Source organism: Neurospora tetraspora (assembly GCF_033439725.1).
Source record: "Neurospora tetraspora strain CBS 560.94 chromosome Unknown B0H65scaffold_1, whole genome shotgun sequence".
Classification (NCBI taxonomy): Eukaryota; Fungi; Ascomycota; class Sordariomycetes; order Sordariales; family Sordariaceae; genus Neurospora; species Neurospora tetraspora.
The window spans coordinates 6,361,635-6,380,797 of NW_026944383.1; the positions used below are offsets into that span (position 1 = coordinate 6,361,635).

The 19,163-nt window shown below is 54.0% G+C and overlaps 8 protein-coding genes across 8 annotated transcripts; 3 read left to right on the forward strand and 5 right to left on the reverse strand.

Moving 5' to 3' along the window:
• Positions 1–1,619: 1,619 nt before the first annotated feature.
• Positions 1,620–3,617, reverse strand: B0H65DRAFT_516942 (major facilitator superfamily domain-containing protein; the record flags this gene model as incomplete). Its single annotated transcript, XM_062828672.1, has 5 exons — positions 1,620–1,955; positions 2,046–2,695; positions 2,760–2,828; positions 2,902–3,142; positions 3,207–3,617. 5 exons carry the CDS (start codon positions 3,615–3,617, stop codon positions 1,620–1,622), a joined length of 1,707 nt encoding a protein of 568 aa, XP_062687107.1.
• A 2,284-nt stretch (positions 3,618–5,901) lies between these two features.
• B0H65DRAFT_56654 (uncharacterized protein) lies at positions 5,902–7,603 on the reverse strand. The gene is made up of 4 exons (XM_062830329.1): positions 7,375–7,603; positions 7,027–7,304; positions 6,828–6,969; positions 5,902–6,764 (listed from the first exon to the last, which is right to left on the reverse strand). Exons 1-4 carry the CDS (start codon positions 7,497–7,499, stop codon positions 6,035–6,037), a joined length of 1,275 nt encoding a protein of 424 aa, XP_062687108.1. The 5' UTR covers positions 7,500–7,603; the 3' UTR covers positions 5,902–6,034.
• Positions 7,604–8,179: 576 nt separating this feature from the next.
• On the forward strand, positions 8,180–10,081 carry B0H65DRAFT_452898 (uncharacterized protein). Its single transcript, XM_062826126.1, has 3 exons — positions 8,180–8,505; positions 8,573–8,968; positions 9,040–10,081. Exons 1-3 carry the CDS (start codon positions 8,335–8,337, stop codon positions 9,703–9,705), a joined length of 1,233 nt encoding a protein of 410 aa, XP_062687109.1. The 5' UTR covers positions 8,180–8,334; the 3' UTR covers positions 9,706–10,081.
• On the reverse strand, positions 10,082–12,145 carry B0H65DRAFT_452901 (nineteen complex-related protein 2-domain-containing protein). Its single transcript, XM_062826127.1, has 2 exons — positions 11,891–12,145; positions 10,082–11,791 (listed from the first exon to the last, which is right to left on the reverse strand). The coding sequence occupies exons 1-2, from the start codon at positions 11,991–11,993 to the stop codon at positions 10,158–10,160; spliced, it is 1,737 nt and encodes a 578-aa protein (XP_062687110.1). The 5' UTR covers positions 11,994–12,145; the 3' UTR covers positions 10,082–10,157.
• A 154-nt stretch (positions 12,146–12,299) lies between these two features.
• B0H65DRAFT_56730 (LSM-domain-containing protein) lies at positions 12,300–13,214 on the forward strand. Its single transcript, XM_062830362.1, has 4 exons — positions 12,300–12,429; positions 12,572–12,643; positions 12,701–12,775; positions 12,837–13,214. Exons 1-4 carry the CDS (start codon positions 12,400–12,402, stop codon positions 12,915–12,917), a joined length of 258 nt encoding a protein of 85 aa, XP_062687111.1. The 5' UTR covers positions 12,300–12,399; the 3' UTR covers positions 12,918–13,214.
• Positions 13,215–13,224: 10 nt separating this feature from the next.
• Positions 13,225–13,856, reverse strand: B0H65DRAFT_416020 (uncharacterized protein; the record flags this gene model as incomplete). Its single annotated transcript, XM_062824018.1, has 2 exons — positions 13,225–13,418; positions 13,532–13,856. The coding sequence occupies 2 exons, from the start codon at positions 13,854–13,856 to the stop codon at positions 13,225–13,227; spliced, it is 519 nt and encodes a 172-aa protein (XP_062687112.1).
• Positions 13,857–14,470: 614 nt separating this feature from the next.
• On the reverse strand, positions 14,471–16,442 carry B0H65DRAFT_536344 (uncharacterized protein). Its single transcript, XM_062829041.1, has 3 exons — positions 15,856–16,442; positions 15,101–15,796; positions 14,471–15,019 (listed from the first exon to the last, which is right to left on the reverse strand). Exons 1-3 carry the CDS (start codon positions 15,947–15,949, stop codon positions 14,667–14,669), a joined length of 1,143 nt encoding a protein of 380 aa, XP_062687113.1. The 5' UTR covers positions 15,950–16,442; the 3' UTR covers positions 14,471–14,666.
• An 86-nt stretch (positions 16,443–16,528) lies between these two features.
• Positions 16,529–18,360, forward strand: B0H65DRAFT_56726 (putative metacaspase). Its single transcript, XM_062830361.1, has 4 exons — positions 16,529–17,399; positions 17,465–17,906; positions 17,988–18,157; positions 18,319–18,360. Exons 1-4 carry the CDS (start codon positions 16,715–16,717, stop codon positions 18,342–18,344), a joined length of 1,323 nt encoding a protein of 440 aa, XP_062687114.1. The 5' UTR covers positions 16,529–16,714; the 3' UTR covers positions 18,345–18,360.
• Positions 18,361–19,163: the final 803 nt, after the last annotated feature.

The following is a 19,163-nucleotide window of genomic DNA, read 5'->3' on the forward strand; positions in this document are numbered from 1 at the left end:
GAACTCGTCCAGGTCTGCTGTCCCGCGAACAGCCATAGCAGGCGAGAGAACAGGCCAGAACAGCCATCCCGCAACAGAACAGACGTCATTTCATGTTGACACCAGATGAACAAACTACGAACAGCCCTGGTTGAGTTCTTGATGTGGATAAAGTCGCGAAACACGGCAGAAGCCCAACCGGTAGTTGGTCGGGATGCGGTTGCGGCTGTCACTAACGGGATGTCAAACCCTAACCCATCACATAGCATTGATTAATGGACTTGTACGCAGATCGTAGACTGCACAAAGAAAAACTCGTGACAGCCGCGACAACAATGTTGAAAGAAAATTGATGTCGTCTTTGTTCCTGACGCATGGACAGCGGCACGGACGAGAACCCGGACGCCGCGCATCTCAACGGTCCCAACAACAAGCGCCCGCGATCTAAGATCAAGATCTGAAAATGCACAGCATCTTCATTGATACACATCGATATTATCATTGTATGAACTTCTGCCTGAAAAGCCATTCCCGAGTGTCCCATGTCGCTACCTAAATCCAACCATCCGTGAAAGCCCGCCAAGTTCAGTCGCCAATTTGCCACCACCTTCTCTTTAGGGAACTCGCACAGACCCATATCAAGATACTGTCTCTTCCAAAGTGTATTCAGATGTCCATGTCATTTTCCAATTGCTATTTTACGACCAACAATCGTCGAGTGAATGGAGGCTCTTCTGCCATCCCAAGTTGGCGGTCCAGATCAATCTGAGCCAATGGGACCATTCACACCCCTGCCAAGAATTGAAAAAGACCCACATAAATTCCCCACTCTGTCTCCCAAAGGGGAAGGGAAGTAAACAAACGGGATTGAAATCGTTCGACGAAGACACCACCATCCGAAATGCAAAGATTTTGAGATGGAATGGTCACTTGCGGAAACTTTTCAAGGGGAAAAAAGGTTTCTTGTTAATTGAAGTGACACCGCCTGGGAGGCGAAGTTCAAACCTGGGATTCCACTTCATCGGACCACGCTGTGCAACTGATGCCCAAGGCCACAATGGACACGCACGCGACAACGGACCTGGAGAGGTGCTCCTTCCGAGTTTGAGCACCTGGGAAATGTGAGGCTCTGCTCTCCACTGACGGATGGAAAGGGCAGCACTGACTGAGTACGCGCACGGTTCAAGCAGGAATCATAGGTAGCATTCTTCACATCTGGAAGTCACGATGTGTAGGGCGAGGCAATTGACACTCGATTCGGACAAATGCTAAACAGTTTTACTCGACGCCAGATCCGTTTAACTCTATTGTCTATCCGTTAACACCATGCTATCCAGACCACTTTAGCAACCGGGCCTTCCAGCTCTAGTCTAGCAAAAACACCAATGCCCCCGGGTCCCATGGACCTTCCGAATTCCAAAACCGTCAACTGTTGCGTGCGCTTCAATAACTGATACCAATCCAGCAGAAACAAGCGATAGAACGCTCCGAACGTTATCCAAAACGACCACCGTCGTCCGTCCGTTCGTCCACGATACGTTCCGAACATACGAAAAACAGAACAGCCACGACGACCAGGTCGCGCAAATAACAACAGACCGGAATCAGCCCGTCGCCGACTCAACCGACTTCTCATTACTTTACGCCCTCGCGGACTCTCCACCCTCACCCGCCCGCTTCTCCGCCTTCTCCCTCTCCAACCTTTCCATCCTTTCTCTCCGCCAGCGCTCCCCAAACCTCCACTCCAGCCACAGCAACGGCATAAAAGCCGCAGTAACAATAGCAAATATAAGGAACGTCAATCCCGCGCCAATCGCATTGATAATGAACTGCACCAGCGCCACGCCAACCGCCCCAATCAGACATCTCACAAGATTATTAACCGCCGACGCGCTCGCGCTGGCTCCCGGGTAGAGGTCGACCATCAGGGTGCTGTTCAGATTGAACAAACCCATGTGGGTGAAGGCGATGAAGAACTGCAAGACAAGGGGGATGGCCATGCCCTTCTTTTCAGTGCCGAGACGGGGGCTGGTGACGGCGAATCCGTATCCCGCGACGCAAATAACAAAAGGGATGACGAAGTACAGCGACGAACGCAGGCGGGCGCGCGAGATGGGGAAATCGGCCAGTTTCTTGCGGTTGATCTCGACGGAGCCCGAAAGGTGGTGGGAGGCGCGGTAGCTGGTCTCGACGATCTTGTAGTCGCGGTCCATGATTTTTCCCGAAAGCAAGGACCCGCAGATGCAGCCGACGCCGTTGGGGATGAAGATCAGACCAGTCTGCAGGTTGCTGAGGCCGAAGCGCGGCTGGAATAAGGCATGGGTGGAGGAGGTCACCATGCTCCAGACTGTGTAGACGATGGCGCCGAAGAAGAGGGTGACGATGACGTCCTTTTCGGCCATGAAGCGGAAGGAGGCGACGAAGGTCGAGCAGGTCAGCTTGGGCGGCGGCGCGGTGATGTCGTCTTCCGTGGTCGCGTCTCTTTCTTTCCAGTAGCGCTGTCGGAGCTGACGGTCGAAGAAGGGACGGTGGATGCCCTCGAGTGGGACGGTGCCGTTTCCGGCGATGCGACGGAGGGTTTCGGGGAGGAAGAGCAAGATCGCGGCTAGCGTGATGCTACCGAGGATGAAGAGAAACCAGAAGATGGCGTGGAACCCGAGATACTCGGTGATGATGCCTCCGATGACTGGGCCCATTGATAGGCCAAACATGCGGACTGATGAACGGGAAAATGGTCAGTCACATCATTTCCTTCCCAAGATGAAGGGGAGTTTACTCACCTGCGCTAAATCCCGCCATATAACCACCACGTTCCTTTGCTGTCGTAATGTCACCAAGGACACCCCCTCCTGAATAAATAGACACGGTTAATGCTCGTTCTTCAACGGCTATTGGCGATACTAAACGACGAGTTTCACGTACCGACGGAGATAGTAGCAGCGCTACCAGCCGCTTGGATGGCCCGAAATACCATCAGCATTGCAAAATTCTTGCTGAAAGCCAACCCGATGTTGGCGATGAGGAAAACAACAAATGTCCCGATGAAAGTGACACGGCGTCCGCACGTGTCACTGAGGGGACCCCAGAATGATGGTGCGAACGCTTGCACTGCCATGTAGATGGTTACAGTCAAGGATACAAGCGCGATATCGATATGAACAGCCTGCGAGTGCGTTAGCGATATTGTTCACCCCTTGAAACACATCCTGTGGGTGTTTTTGACTGACATTGGCAATGGCCCCCAAAGCCGGAAAGTAGATATTGCTGGAAAGAGGAGAGAAAAGGCCCGCCACTGCGATTATGACCGTGACCAGCCACTTCTCCTTTTTTGTGAACACATGATATGGGGGTTCTGGTGGGCGTGAATTGTTGATATCTTCAATCTCGGTTACTGATGCCGTCGCTGATGCTTTGTCTGATCTGCCGCCGGCCTCGAACTTCTCGTCTACTTCGGTGCTGCTTGAGCTAGGGCTTGGTGGCTCGATAGAAGTTGGGTCCGGTGTTGGATCTGGTACGGTGGTTTCCGACTGGTTGGTGCTGTCACCCATGACATGTATCGTACCGTGATTCTCCCAAATTGTGGAGAGTCGCTGAACATCGACCGGAGTTGGTCGCTCGTCGTCCACAGATGATGCCATTGCGAGCTGTGGTGTCGATCGATCCGATGGCTCTGAGACCTCGGTACTATGGAGTGAGTGGCTCGTACGGCGGTGAAGATCTGACATGAGGAACGGACAATATTAAACGATATCGGAATATGTAAGGAAAACACCCCTGGTTATATCAGAGCCAGTCTGGGGTAGCCAGCTACCCAGGAGATCGTTTGGGAGGTGAAGCGTTCTGACTGAAGTGTTGAGAAATTGGAACGGAACACCGAAATAAACTGTTTATTATCTCGACCCGAAAGCCCTCGCCGCACTGACTCTTCCCGTTGTTGCCTCTTCATCTCATCGCCATTTTGAGAAGCTACCTGGTGGGAAGACATGAGGAGAGATTGTGATATGACAAGGGAAAGGGGACAGAGGCCAGAAACGACGTAAAGTTGGTGTAGGGATCCATGTCATGAAGTATCCTTCACAGTTAAGTAGCATGTTCGAATGGCGTTCTAGTTAGGCGCACATGCCATGAAACCACGCCCGTGGGGCAAACGAGCTGCAAGGGCTCTGAGTTTAGAGCGGCGTGTTCTCAGCTGGAAGCTCTGGGACTCTGGGTTGACGCCTTGGGGCAAATGCACGATTGTGCACAGATGGTCCGAGTAACTTCTATGCATACCGCAATAGACAACAGCACGCAAGTACATGTACCTCTCCAAGGCCCTGACAGGAAGCTCAGTCCGTCATGATGCAGGACCCTGAATTCTCGAGCACCTAGTGTTTATAATAACGAATACGAGCTGTCTGTGAGGACAACTCGGGCGAATTTGAGGAGTACCGAGAGAAGAACTGGTGATGGATCGAGCGAGGGAGGCTTGCGCTACCGAACTGCTTAACTCAACTGGCCCAGCTTAAGCGGCGGACCTCCGAGAGAGGTTTCTCTATGAGAGCAACGAGAGATTCAAGATTGAACTTGGCTTCCTTTCAATGCCCATGCTTAAATAAAATTGGTAGGTAGTGAAAACGCAGGCAGGGCGTGATTGTTGGGTAGACTGGGTGGCTTGAGCTGCCACCATGAGCGAATGTTGCTTCTTGCTATCATTCAATGTACCCAGTTCAGACCACTCTTCTTCCTAGGTACTGTATTCCACATCAACCGGAGTTGGTACTCCGTTCATCCTTGAACCACTTTGTCCAGAACATTGATGGCCCGGGTCGGCTGTATCCGCCCTTCCCACCACTTTGGAAGCGCCCTGGGTCCGGCGATCTCGGTCGATTTCCTGCTACTAGCAGAATCCCACGTTAACCGAAACCTCAACTTCCCCCTAGATGGCTGATATAACAGCTGCTTGGCCACCTATTCAACGCAGACTAGACACTTGGAATGCCATCCCGCTGCACCGCAAGAAAGGACCGAAGAAAGAATCAGCAATAAGAAGGTGTATTTTCTACGAACCACACAAGACTTTTCCAGAAAGTCTCAGCCCTGCCACGATCAAACAACGGCGCCACCAAGCCCAACTGATACTGAGTCGCACACCTTTCCCCGGATCAACATCGAAACCACGAAACAGGCTAGGGAGAAATTTTGCCTTTGAAACGTTGCATGATGCGGGACTTCCCGCACAAGCCTCTGAGAGAGTGCCCCGCGCGTCAACGCGTGGGTAGGAGCCCAGTGCTGGGCCGCCCGTTGCTCGCCACCGAAGGCGCACCCCAGTGCACATGGGTATATGAGGACGGGACTGGCTGTACTTCTTCAAGCCCAGTCATCTCTCCCTCTCTCCATCATCAACCAGATAGTTGAATCATAGATAACCATCATCAACTGTGGCGTTTCCACTCATCACCCAACATCGAAACCACGAAACAGGCTCGGGAGAAGTTCTGCCTTTTCCTCCGTATCCCAGTAAGGTTTCTGCCTTCTCGGAGGTTGATGTTAGATGACGTGAGAAGCTGTAAAAACGAGTCCGAAGCAAGCCGAAGTGCGCTTGTAGTCAACGGCTCTTGGCACCGGAGGTACGGCCCCGGCCTTGGCAGCGAGTTCGGGTCTTGGCATCCCGTCTATTTCGCGATGATCGCCGTTTCCCGGCTCCCCCGGCCCCGAGCCCCACACTTCGTAGTACATGCAGCAATGCGCATAAGGACTCAAACCATTCAACGCTTTTGAATAGTGAATTCCTCCGCTGAGAAATATCATATGATTCTTTGTTGCTTGTCCATATCCCAAGTACTACCACTTGTAATATCTATTGCGGTATCTCCTCCGAAACTGAAACCTAAAGCCCGCCCGCTGTGTACAATTTTGCCAAGCCGACCGACCTAACTTTAACGCCGTCCCATGACAATGCTCACTCTAGCATGCTGATTAAAAAGACTTCAGAAGAACACAACCCCAACGAATAATGCGACCCTACCCAATTCGAGACCTCCTTTGCCGTAAGACTGCAATACAAAATCTTGCATCAACGGACCAAGGGATGGACTTGCTTGTTTGTCAACCTCGTCACAGTAATTGTGAAGTTGTTGGGGTCGAAAGTCTTCGTCCCCGGGTTATACCAAGCCGTCACATATGCTGTTAACCAATGCTTCTTCGTCTCAAACTCGATCATGCCGGCAAAAGCCATTGAACCGCGCGGCGGGTCAGGTCGAATTGGTTTCCACACCTTCCTGTACGTCTTTGTGAAGATTTCCCACGGGCTGAGCCCGATGAATTCCCGCAACTGGGCCAAAGCCCATTCCTTGTCCTTTTTCTCATCACCGGTCTTGGGCGTCTCTTTGCTGGGAGGGGGTTGATTGGTAGTCGTGAGTATCCCCTTGTTCTGTGTAGCAGCATCGGGATTCATACGTCTTGCCGATACCAGGGCTCCGGGATCCTGCACATCCTCCGGTCGTTGTGTTGCCTGTCGCCGGATGTTGTCCATCATCCTCTGAACGTCACCAGTGACCGTCGACGGCAGTCCCGTCGTTCCAGTTCCCTGAGCTGGTTGTGCCGGGGACCCCGAAGGAGTGAAAAGACTCGAAAGTCCGAAAAATTGCGAGACTTCCATCGCTTTCTTCTTCACAAGGGTCGTGGCGACGGCCCATAGCGATAACGCAACAGGCCTGGGCCAGAACAACCGCTCGGCTTTCTTCACCTGTGGCGAGTCCATCGATATACTGGCCCATCCGATTTCATAAGGCGTAATCATGATTCTGCGATGAAACGATAAGTGTTAGTCCGACTCGAGCGCGCACAGGATCTGGTCTGAGACTTACCCGTAACGTTCGTATTCGGGAGGTGCGACCAAAGGGTAAAACGCTTGGAGCCATGCCTTTTTGACAGTCATCTCTGGTCCAACATAGTTTGTCAAGATTCGCTGGTTCTTGAGCATCTTCAAGACCAGGCTGGCGATGTCCCCTGTTAGACATGTTAGTCTGCATATCCTTCCAACAAAGTTTGGCCGGCGCAACTAACCCTGGACTTGCTGTATCCGTTTCTGATCTTGTGCGAACTTGACGAACTCTTTCCACTCCGTACTGCGTGCCGAGTATGGCTCTGGCTTGAGTTTTTGCTCCGTCAGGGGAAAAGGGATGAAGACGTAATCTTCTTCTTCTTCGTCGTCCTCCTCACTATGGCCGCGGCCGTCGTCGAGATCGTCCAGCGCATTCGAAAGCATCCCCAGCACTTTCCTGTCGTAGTACTTGACGCATACGTATGTAGTAATGCCGAAGGCCAGGGCCCGGAAGATTCGCCTGCAAAAAAAAAAAAAAAACCATGTCAGCACGACAGACCCTATCCATCTGGAATTATCAAAAGCTTTACCTTCTAAAGGAGCCATGCTTGATCCGTACTCCTTGCACAACAATCGGTTGCCCATGTACAACATATTTCGATAAACGTCGGGAGGCCATGAGCGACCTCATCGGTCGGAAGAGGCGCGATGCCATATTGGATGACTGTGGCACGCCCAGGCGGCGGCCGAAGTGTTGGAAGGATCAAGGGTCGCGGCCGCTCGTATGCGTCGAAGGATACCAGATAAGAGGAGAGAACGGCGAAACAGCCTCGGGCTTGACTGTGCTCGGCTTCCTGCTAGTTCGTTGCGGGTTCGGGATGTGCCTCTCCGAGGACAGGTCAAGGGCGCGCGGATATATCAGCCTACTCAGCTCTACCGATACTCGAAGCGGGCGGGCGGCAGACGATGTCGGGGATAGGTTTCGTGACGATTGCGACAGCGGGACACAAGGCCAATCTAAGATGAAAGTTGAAGACCGCGGCCAGGCTTCCGGGGTCTGGTCGCGCCTCGAATTCCGGCAGAAGATGGAGGGTCACAGTGCGAGATTCGGGTCTTCTATGCCTGTCCACTCCAGCGGTTCCAGGACGCTGTTCGGTTCAGATGCTGAATCCCACAGTGCAGTGCTGTTTCCCTTTTTGCACGCTGTTCCTCAATGACACCAACAGTGCGTTGGGGTAAATGCGTCACTGTACTACCTCTAACCATCCCGGCGTTCCGTCGGTCCTCCACGTCAGCCAGTTGAGGGCAGCTGTCACGGTCGTGCTTCACAATGGGCGGGTAGGCTAGCGGCCGGGGTACCAATGGGCAGCGATGACCACTGCAGTTCAGTGGGCGCATTCCTGTCAGCCCAGGCTGCTGGGGAAAGCTCCATCCAACTCCGACTTCCAGTCCATTGTGTCTCCGCCAGCGACTCTACCAACGTCACTGGAACAATCCTCATCCAACATCACCACGCACCGGCCGCATCAACCATTCGGCTGCTCTTCAAGATGAGGCTCCTCACCAGTATAACCGTGGCAGCCCTGTCTGGGCTTGCTGCTGCTGCTGCATCACAGCAGAGCGCCGATGTCTTCATCCTCGATTCCAAGCAACAACAACAAACATCCCGCGAAGTACCCCGGCTACCAAAAGAAGTCGTTCGCCATATCCTTCTCCAAAGGGTAAGCCAGATACATGCGACTCAGCGCGTAACCTACGTATTCAAGGCTGGTCTAACTCGTCCCACAGACATCTAGAGACAACTACGGCAGCGACCTTCGCGACATCCCTAGCTCTATCGATACCGAGGCCGCGATCAGCTTCCTTGTGAAGTACGGCAAGAGTCCCGCACCTCTTTTCTCCCAGACCGAGACCAGCGACCCATCACAACTAGTTGTTATCCTGGAGGGCATCACTGCCGAGAATGCTGGGCCTTTGAAGGAATCACTCGCCAAGTCAAGCCAGCGTGCCGCTTTCGCCATCTCAGATCCGCCATCCAAGGTGGCCAATGATCGTCTGATGTCGCTTTTCCAAAACCTGGGTATTGCTGCGCCAAAGCAGTGCGACCTGGTCTCTGCCATCAACCCTGTCAACGGAGACTGCTGGACGGGCTCCTCGTCAGTGGTCAAGTACGATGTACAGAAGGTGCGATACAGAGAGAACTCCCTCCTACACCCGGTGCCAGTGCCAGAACTAACTCAATCCCTGCTTAATAGTCGCCCGAGGCCCTTGATACTCTCGTCGATAACCTGAGCCGTCTCAACAAGTTCATCTCCTCCGGCGACCTCGAGGCCCTCCTCGTCCTCATGCCCGAGTCGAGCCGGTCCTCCAAGCTCAACCAGTGGAGCGTCAAAGCCGCCACCGGCGCCTCCGATCTCCGCCGCCGCTTCAACTCCGAGACCGTCATCGCCGACGACTCCGTCCGCGGCGCTGCGAACGCCGCGACCCAGCCTCCCGTCTCCCGCCCGACTAAGAGTCCTCTGCAGACCGCCGCTAAGAAGGCGATTCCGCAGTGTTTCACCTCCGAGAAGAGCTGCGTGGACCAGACGGGCAACTGCTCCGGCCACGGCCAGTGCGTGAACAAGTGGGGAGGCAAGAACGGTAGTACCGAGGCCGGCGGCGCTAGCTGCTTCGTCTGCAAGTGCCTGGCCACTATGGACAACCGCCCCGGGGCTCAGGCTAAGGGCGACAAGAGTCTGCACTGGGGTGGTAACATGTGCCAGAAGGAAGACGTCAGCATGCAGTTCTGGCTTATTGCCGGGTCTACCATTGCCCTTATCGGTGCCATCACCTTTGCGATTGGACTGTTGTTCGAAGTGGGAGAGGAGAAGATGCCCGGTGTTTTGGGCGCTGGTGTGGTTAGGGGGTCTTCGGCCAAGTAAGAGGTCGATTGTGATCGAAGAAAGAGCCAAAAACTCTCGATCAAGAAGACGAGTATGAGAGGATGACAACGTCAAGAAAAGAAACAGAGAGCTATCGTATGCTTATTGGTTAGATGCGGAGGGCATGGGGTGTGTGCGTGTGGTGTAATCAGACATCCTTAGACTGTTGGCTGGTTGTACCATTATTGATTTTACATTGTTCAACGGCGTCGGCATCATTGGCAGGCAGGCAGGTGGGCAGGGATGGATCGAGATATGGTTAACGCAAAGTACGAGATAGGAGATGGCATGGTTTCCTTTCGTTTTCCATGAAGACCTAGTATAAAACAGACATTGACAACGGAATGAAGCTCAGGGGTTAAGCTTGCACAGAATACTGTTTGTCATTGAAAATATCAGATCGCTTTGAGTTCATTGTTGTAAGCCCTTATAGTCTATGCCCATCGTACCCATTACATCGCCATCTCAGTGTCCATATCATTCGGTCCCTTTTCTTGCGTTGGCGTCCCAAAGTTTTCCAACCCTCTCTCCTTGGGAGTCGCAGCTAGATCTACCGCAAACCCAGGCGGTAATGGCCTCAAAGGCGACTGCGTAACAAACTTCAACGCATCACCAGGCGTAGTGGCCCCGGTAGCAGCAGCGGCACTTGTCGCGGCCGTCGCCGCAGCACCGGCAGCACCAGCACCAGCAGCAGTAGCACCGGCAGCACCAGCACCGCCCATAACCGCTTGATACTTGGCCCCCGCTTGATTCAATATCTCCTGCACCTCCGTCTCCCTACTCAATATCTCCCCCTTCTCCTTCTCCAGACTCTCTATCCTCGCCTTCCGCCTGCTCACCTCATCCTCCAACCCCTGTACCAAACCCCTCATCCTTGCCAATACCTCCCCGAGCTCCGGAAGCGGTTTCATCTTGGGGATCTGGTTCACCCCTCCTCCTCCTTCTTCGTCAATCTCCATCATGTCGTCCTCCGGTTTCTGCAGCCCATCCATACCCGCCCGCCGCTGCGCAGCCTCGTACGCAGCCCGTCGCTCCGCCTCGCTGTCGTCGCTCTCGGCGTCCGAACCGGCCTCCGCGGCCTGGATCATCTCCGCCATCTCCTGCCGGTGCCGCTTGGCGGCTTCGCGCTCGGCTTTGCGGCCCAGCGCCAGGGAGCCGTCGGTCACGAACTCGTCGTAGCCTTCGCCTAGGTCTTCGTCTTCGGCTATGAGGCGCGATTCGGATTTCTTGGACTTTTTGTTGAGGCTGAGTGTGACGCGTTTTCGGTCGTCGTCGTCGCTGTCGGAGTTATCGTCGAGCGAGATGAAGTCGTGTTCCTTGGCGAGGCGCGCACGCCGCTCTTTGCGCTCGCGGATTTCGGCTTCGGTGAGGATGTGGGCTGCCGCTGACGGGCCCGCATCGCCGGTGCGCGCTACAGGCAGGTCGCGGGATTGTACGATCATGGCGCCGTCGAGCTCGGAGGGGTCGAGGTCCATTGCGTCGTCTGTGGCCCCGGTCGCAGCAGGTGGCTCCGGCGGTGGCGCGCTGTGGGCTTTGAGGCTGTCGTCGTCGTCATCGTCGATGATGCTTAGTGAAGCGAGGTTCTGTGGTGTGGCTGGCGTGGAGGTTTGGAGTTCTTCGAGGTACTCTTTGCTGTATCGAGGCTTCTCTTCGTCCGCGCCAAATGTGCCGAATCGTGCGGTCAGGGCCGATTTGCGAAGCGCGTTCTTCTCGGCTACTCGCTGGCTTAGCGACTTCTTGCTGGGTGCGCTGACCACGTCGCTGCTGGCAGTTGTTGTCGTATCATTGCCGCCGTCTTCCGTGTCGCCTTCGCTGGCTCCGAATGATAGTTTCGAGACGCGCTTCTTCTTGCTGGAGGCTGAGCGACCGAAGCCGGGCCGTACCACGAGCGGCACACCAGTGTCCTCGTCGCCTTCCGCCTCATCTGGTGCCGCACTCGTACTGGTTGAAATAGGTTTGGCGGCGTCGCCGTTGGTGTCTTGTGCATCGTCGTCGTTGTCATCGTTGATCTTGATCGTTCTTCGTAGTGACGAGGATTTAACAGGCTTGCTGCGCCCAAACTTGATCGGTCCTTGTGGTACTGGTTCTGTTCGAAGGCGTATCAGCTTGCTTGTTCTTTGGTTTGGTATCAGCACTGAAAGTTTCTATGCTGGGTATGGATGGGCATTGCCATGTAGCAACTTACGTTCTCTCTTCGGCTCTTCTCCTCCAAGCAGCGTAGGAAGGTCGCCATCCTCGTCGTCGAAAGTCTGGATAATGCGCGGCTTGCGCTTTCCGAAAGAACTCATTTTCGAGATATTCGACCCAGATAGTGTCTAGCAAGTTGTTTGGAAAAGAATTGGCAAATGCGATGTGTTGTGGCGGGTGTGGTGTCGTAGTTATGAAAAGTTGTCCAAAGCAGTTGTGAAGGTTCAGAATGCACCTGGAGATGACGCTGGCGGGCAACTGGAATGTCACTGAACGATGACCCCCGAAGACATGGAACGCGAATTGCGGGTTCCTTATCTTATCAGTGGCCCCACGTGATGGCTTGGCGGCCAAAAATCACTGGGGACAGTCGCGAGTGCACGCGCTGCACAAGGCCCGCCTTCCAAGTCGTTCAGTGGAGAGTTCCCAGCCAGAACGACGCCATTGCCATTGCAGCAACTCGACTCTTGAGACCATCCCAGACCACCAACACAACCTCAAGATACAATGGCACCCGCACAACCTGAGCTCAAGAAGGTATGTAATTATTCTTGGAGATTTAGATTGAACATCAAATGGCAACTGGCTGGTCGGAACTTTGCCATTGTCGCATTTGGAACGCCATGTTATTGTTTGTTTAGTATGGTGCAGTGAGCTAACCGACCACTTTTTGAACCAGTACCTCGACAAGAGGCTCTTCGTCCAACTTAACGGCAGCCGCAAGGTCATTGGTGTTCTCCGTGGCTACGATGTACGAGACCTTCCATTTACATTCGAACATGATAACTGACGGTTCGCGACGTCATAGGTCTTCCTGAACATTGTTCTGGACGATGCTGTCGAGGAGAAGGATGGTGGTGAGAAGGTCAAGCTCGGCATGGTGGTATGTTGATTCTTCCGAGGCAGGTGTTTTCGTGTCATTTTGCTGACAACTGTCTACGCAGACTATCCGTGGTAACTCCGTTGTGATGATGGAGGCCCTCGAGAGGATCGGCGGCGACGAGAGGGGAGGACAGCGCGGCTAAATCAACGATTATCTTCTCGCAACACGATAAAACGACCCCACGCATATACAAAAGCCTACATCAAAAAAGGCGAGGCATCGGAATAAGCGGATGGCAATTGACGGGATTTGATTATATACCAAGGCGATTTACAGTTTACGACGACAACTATAATGTCCCAACGGTCTTGGACGGTGAAAAGGTTGGTGGGCTGGTACGGCGTTCAGTTTCACACGAAGCATGTATTCGGGAAAGCAGCATATTCTTCAACTTAGAAAGGGAAACATCCGCGGCGGTGGGTCGAAGAAAGATACCCAAAGGACATATTTTACGTACAGCTCTTCTCCGACAGCAGCTGCTTCCACGTCTTCTCGTCATAACCGTCCATCATGCGGTCTCCGTACGTCCGCACCCAGCCTCGAATCCCGCCCGTCATTACCTGCGACTGAAGATCGCCACCCACTTCGTCGATATAGTCTTGCATCCAGGCGGCGCATCGAGGACCCCGACCGGCGGAGGAGCCTGTGGGAAGAAGCGTTGGTGTTAGGGAGGGTCAATGGAGGTACGAGTTCAAAGCGCATAGGTTCGGTTTGACTCTGTCCAAGAGTCCATGAGAGAGAAAGACAAGCACGTACCACAATAAAAGATCACCTTTTGGATCCCGGCCTGTTTGCACAAAGCGTACAAGCTCTTGCGCGTGGGGTAGAAGCTATGGGCGGGCAGGTTGATTGATGAGCTGACAGTTCCACCGGTGCAGTCTGTCCGTCGACAATCGACAAGCAAGAATTTTTGCGATTGCGGCTGGCCATCAACATTTTCTTGTTGCTCAAGAAGCTCGAGGACAGCCTGGGGCTCAATATGGACTGGCGTCGAAGTTGGCTCTGGGAATGCTGCCCACCACGGTGTGCCATCCTCGCGCCTAGCCATGCGCAAGCAATGTTCGTGAACGTGTATCGTCATGTTGGTCGTCAAAGCTCTACTTTTTGTTGACTGGCTTCGTAGTTGAAAGTCGAACAAGTCTGCTCTTCGCGCTTTATGCGGTACACAAAGGTGGTTAGGGGTAAACTGTTTGTTTGAGGCTGGCGCGGCTCAAGATCTAGTCGCATCTTTCAGCAAGCCACGACGCCGAAACTCATTTCGCGCGACAAATCCTCGGTTAGTCGCGTCCTATCATAAATCCCTTGCCTCGTACGATCGGATCTTTCGTTCTCAGCGATGAGATATAACAGGCGGAGGTCGTCCTTCCTGGGTAACGACTGTTACTCCATGGAACTTTCCAGGACGTCGCCGCTAATCGGAAACGACAAATTGATGCCTTGATCAGCTTCATCAGCGCGGTATACTACCTCGTCTCGTCGCTTGCGGTCACTCCAGTAGCTCCGAGTATGCTGTCGTTCTTATTATCCATATTTGACTCCCTTGCCCATTTACCCGTAGATGACTGATTGCCCCGAGATCTTGGTTCACTCGGCCCGGCATGTTAGGGTAATATCACATACACATTCGACTGTTTTGTTGTCTCAGTCGCGACATCAGGACATTTGAGACGAAGCGTATCAAGTACACATCGTGTGGTGGATGAAGAGTGTGTTGAATAAAGAAAGACTGAAGTGCGTCTTTTAGAAGGTATATAGTAATGAAATGCTCCCACCAACAGCCCAGCGACACCGGAAAGCTGTTCCCAACCTAGCGCAACTCATCACCGCTTAATCACACCAAAGAATGCCCGTATCTCCTCAATCATTCCTTCCTCATAGTTCCTTGTTCCATTCAGTCGTCATAATACGCCTCCTCAAGCTCCTCTTCATACTCCTCTCTCGCCTCCTCGAGCTCTTCCTGGTCACTACTGCTAGCAGAAGACGACTGTGCCTCTTCTAGAGCCTCCTCGTATTCTTCACGGGCGGAAGCAATTGACTCACGATCACTTTGATCGATCTCCTCACCATACACATTTGTTGTCGGGATGGGACCATCGAGAGGCGGCTCCGCAGGGGGAGGCGGGGGCGGAGCGCCATAATCACCACCGTAACCACCGTAGCCGCCATAGCTATCGCCGCCATAGGCCGCTGGAGGTGGTGGGGGAGGTGCAGCGCGGTGCTCATTATCGGAGTCGGAGTCTTCGGCTACATTGGAGTGTTAATAACAATACATCCTAGTAAATGGCCAGCCACCATTGGGAAGAGGGAGAGACAAAAAAAACTTACCCAGCTCATGAGCAAGAACAGCGCCGCCAACGGCACCAACAGCCAGACCAGCAGCTGCACCCATGTACAGACCACTGTTATCCTTCTTCTTCTTCTCCTTTACCGGCTCGCCACCATACGCCTGCTGCTGCTGATCATAACCGTATCCCTGCGGCGGCGGCGGGGGCTGTTGGTAACCGCCATACTGCCCGGGCTGTCCACCATGTCCACCGCCACCGCTATAGCCATAGTCGGGGGCACCACCACCGCCGTACTGCTGCTGCTGGGGAGGAGGATAAGAACTGCCGTCGCCGTGGCCGCGCGACTCTTGCTCACCACCACCGGCACCGCCGGCGAGCCTGGATCTCTCAAAGCCAGGGGCTTCCCACTGCGAGCGGCCCGTGGCCTCCTCAAGGTAGTACCATCTCTGATACTCGTCGTCCCACTTCGGGGTCCAGCCCGAGGGCAGGGGCGGCTTGTCGGAGGGAGGGTTGTAAGGCGGCGCTGGACGGGATCCGTAGCTCGGAACGGGAGCGCCGGGAGGGGCAGTGTAGCCTGGCTGTTGCGGGGAGTACTCTCCTTGGTAGCCGGGCTGCTGGGGTGGAGGGTGCTGGTAGCTGCCGCCGTGGTATGGAGGCTGGGACTGTCCCTGAGGAGGCTGAGGAGAATATGATTGTTGCGGTGGCTGCTGAGGAGGGGGGTAGTAATCGCGCGAACCTGGTGGACGGGGTTAGTGATGGATGTTTGGGAGTGATCATGGTGTTGCGGGGACTTACCGGAGTAGGCCGGCTTTTCCTCCTTCTTGTCGACGAGACCTAGCTTGCCTAGATCTTCGGCAAGGTCTTTCTTGAGCTTCTTGAAGAACGACATGGTCACGATTCAGCTTCCTCTGCGCTGTGGGTTCTATGGTGTAGCGGAGTGAGAAGAAGAAGTGGAAGGTCCGAGGTTGACGGGAAGATGACGAGAGAGGTCAAATGAGCACGAGCACCTGCCGTGAGAACCTTTAGGGCCAGATATTCAAGCAATGATTAAGAAGGCTCGGCACAGCACTAGGTACCTAAAATGGGATGGATATCATCCGACGAATATCAAACGCCATCCATGAACACCTCATGTAACACGCAATGCTCGGCGTGTTGGCTGCCTCTCAAATGCTCACAGCATCCTGGAGTCACTGTGCCATCCGAACTCCAAGAGCCCCTCATAGTGACCCCTCCTCCGCAAATGAAGGGCCCCGTTCTTCATGGAAACACAGGCGGTTTTGCTGTTGAAGCCAAGCATCTCGGCGTGGTCAAGAATGGAAAGAGGAAGATGATGCAGGTGTGGGGAGCTCTTGCTTTTGGGGTCTTGGGTTCCCCGCTGCTGCGGGGATGGCAGCAATGGGACGGGAGGTAATCGGCAAACCCCAGGCTCATGTACAGCGGGATGACGCGCGGTTTCAGGGACTCCATTGCAGTTCCAGCTTGGCGTGTGAGACACAGCTGAAGCAGACAACACACTGACCTCCTCGCTCCCCAAAGACAACCTGTGCATTGGACTTCCATAACAAAAGTTTCTCCCACTCAGTTCTCTTTGTCTTCTCTCCACTTTCCTCTTTCCCGTCTATCCTTCATCGATCACCATCTGATCTTCACCATGTCGTACGGATACCCTGGACAAGGCTACGGCCCCGGTGGGGGACACCACCAACCTCCCCCTCCTCAGTGGGATGACCAGCAGCAGCAACACTACCAGCAAGGAGGCTATGGCTATTCAAACCCGGGACAGGGCCAGTACAACCCTCAGCCTCCTCACGAACAGGGCTACGGAGGATATCACCAACAACCTCCCCCTCCTCAGTACAACGAAGGGCAGTATCCCCCACAGCAACATCACCAACAGGGACACTCCCAACGCCCCTCTGGTCCGCCTCCCGATGGCTATGATACCTATGGCTACCCAATCGGTTCTGGTCACCAGGCTCGTGACCAGGGACAGCACGAGATTCACGGGATTCCCCAGGGCACCCAGCAGTTCGGCCATGGTGCTCCTGAAAACTATAGCTTCCAGTACTCCAACTGCTCAGGTCGCCGCAAGGCATTGCTGATTGGCATCAACTACTTCGGCCAGGATGCCGAGTTGCGCGGCTGCATCAACGACACCAAGAACGTCTCCGCCTTCCTCGTCGAGAACTATGGCTATAAGCGCGAGGATATGGTCATTCTTACCGATGACGCCACGAACCCCCTCTTGCAGCCTACAAAGGAGAACATGCTTCGTGCCATGCAGTGGTTAGTCGCTGGTGCTCAACCCAACGATGCCTTGTTCTTGCATTACTCCGGTCAGTCAGCTTTCCCTTCTGAACTATACCCGCGTGCTCCTACTGACTAATCAACACTTCAACAGGCCACGGTGGGCAGACTAAAGATACCGACGGCGATGAGGAAGACGGCTTTGACGAGGTCATCTACCCCGTTGACTTCAAGACCGCCGGCCACATCGTCGACGATGAGCTTCACTATACTATCGTGAAGCCCCTCCAACCTGGTGTGCGATTAACTGCCATCTTTGACAGCTGTCACTCCGGCTCCGTTCTTGATTTGCCCTATATCTACAGCACCAAGGGCGTGGTCAAGGAGCCTAACCTTGCCAAAGAGGCTGGTCAAGGTCTGCTCGCGGCTGTTGGCTCCTATGCTCGTGGCGATCTTGGAGGCATGGCTAGCAGCCTGTTCTCCGTCGCTAAGACAGCGTTTGGCGGCGGCAATGAGGCCTATGAGCACACCAAGCGGACAAAAACATCGCCTGCCGATGTTATCATGTGGAGTGGTAGCAGGGACGACCAGACTTCGTATGTTGCGATCCCCCCCCCCTTGGTAGTCGAACTGGGTTCGGTCATCTGGGATGAAAAAAATACTGACACTGCTTTCAGGGCCGACGCGACCATCGCGTCCCAGGCCACGGGTGCCATGTCCTGGGCCTTCATCTCCGCCATTAAGGCGAACCCCAAGCAGAGCTACGTGCAGCTGCTCAACAGCATCCGCGACGTGCTCGAGACTAAGTATACGCAGAAGCCTCAGCTCTCCAGCAGTCACCCAATCGGTACGTTTTGTCTTGTGTCCACCACCCCCTTTTCGCTGCGTCTTCGATGTCGTCCATCAATGAAGCCAAGTGCTCATGAAACATGCTGGCTCGGCGTTTCTCAAATTATCTTATCTCAAGCCAAGAGAATCAAAGAACTAACCAGTCGCGAAATTATCTAGACGTCGACATGCTCTTCGTCATGTGATTTCCGCCGGCAATATGTCGGGCTCCCTTCCTTCAGCTGAGCAAGCTTGTCGGTTCGCTCCGCATCAATGCCCATCCTTTCCTGTCCACGTTGCTCTCTCTCGCTTCGGTTGACTTGCATTCATCGGATCGGACAATGCCGATCTGGTGAGAGAGGAGCAAAGAGAGAGCCGAGAGAGAGCCGAGAGAGAGGCCCCCGAGGTTCGCGAACGTGGCACTCATCGTTGGATGTGGGTCGCCCTGTCGATCTTGCTGCTCAATTCTCTTAAGGGGCATCGGGGGGTCGTCAAAAATTCCAAGCCCCTGGAGATCGGCAACTTTCTATACCCCCCCTTCTGGCGGAACTCTTCAAAAGGATCAGCGAAATACTCGGACAGAACCGGAGGGGACAAGGGCAAGGGGAAAGAAAGAATTTTTTCTCTCTCATATCAAACTTAACAACTGAAAACAAGGTGTCCAATTCGCAATTGGGAAAGAAAGAAGGGAAGAAACAGGGCAATATCCCAAAACTTGGAAGGGGATGGGGATCTCGATCTTGATATAGGTTGATATGGGAAAATCACGGGGGTAGTGCGCTAATGGTATCCAGGCGGGCTGCAACCCTCGGACTTGACCAATTTCTTCGGGGACCTGCGTTCGTAGATCAGAGCATGGGGAACACATGGCATGGACGCCGACCGATTCCCTGGGGGCCTGGGAGAAAGAAAAAAGCAAGTAAAGATGGTGCAATTGGGCACGTTCATTGGTGGGAGTACGAATGCGATGCTGGAGTATCTAAACCTTTCTGTCGGTATATCCCATGGTTGTGGTTCAAGATATT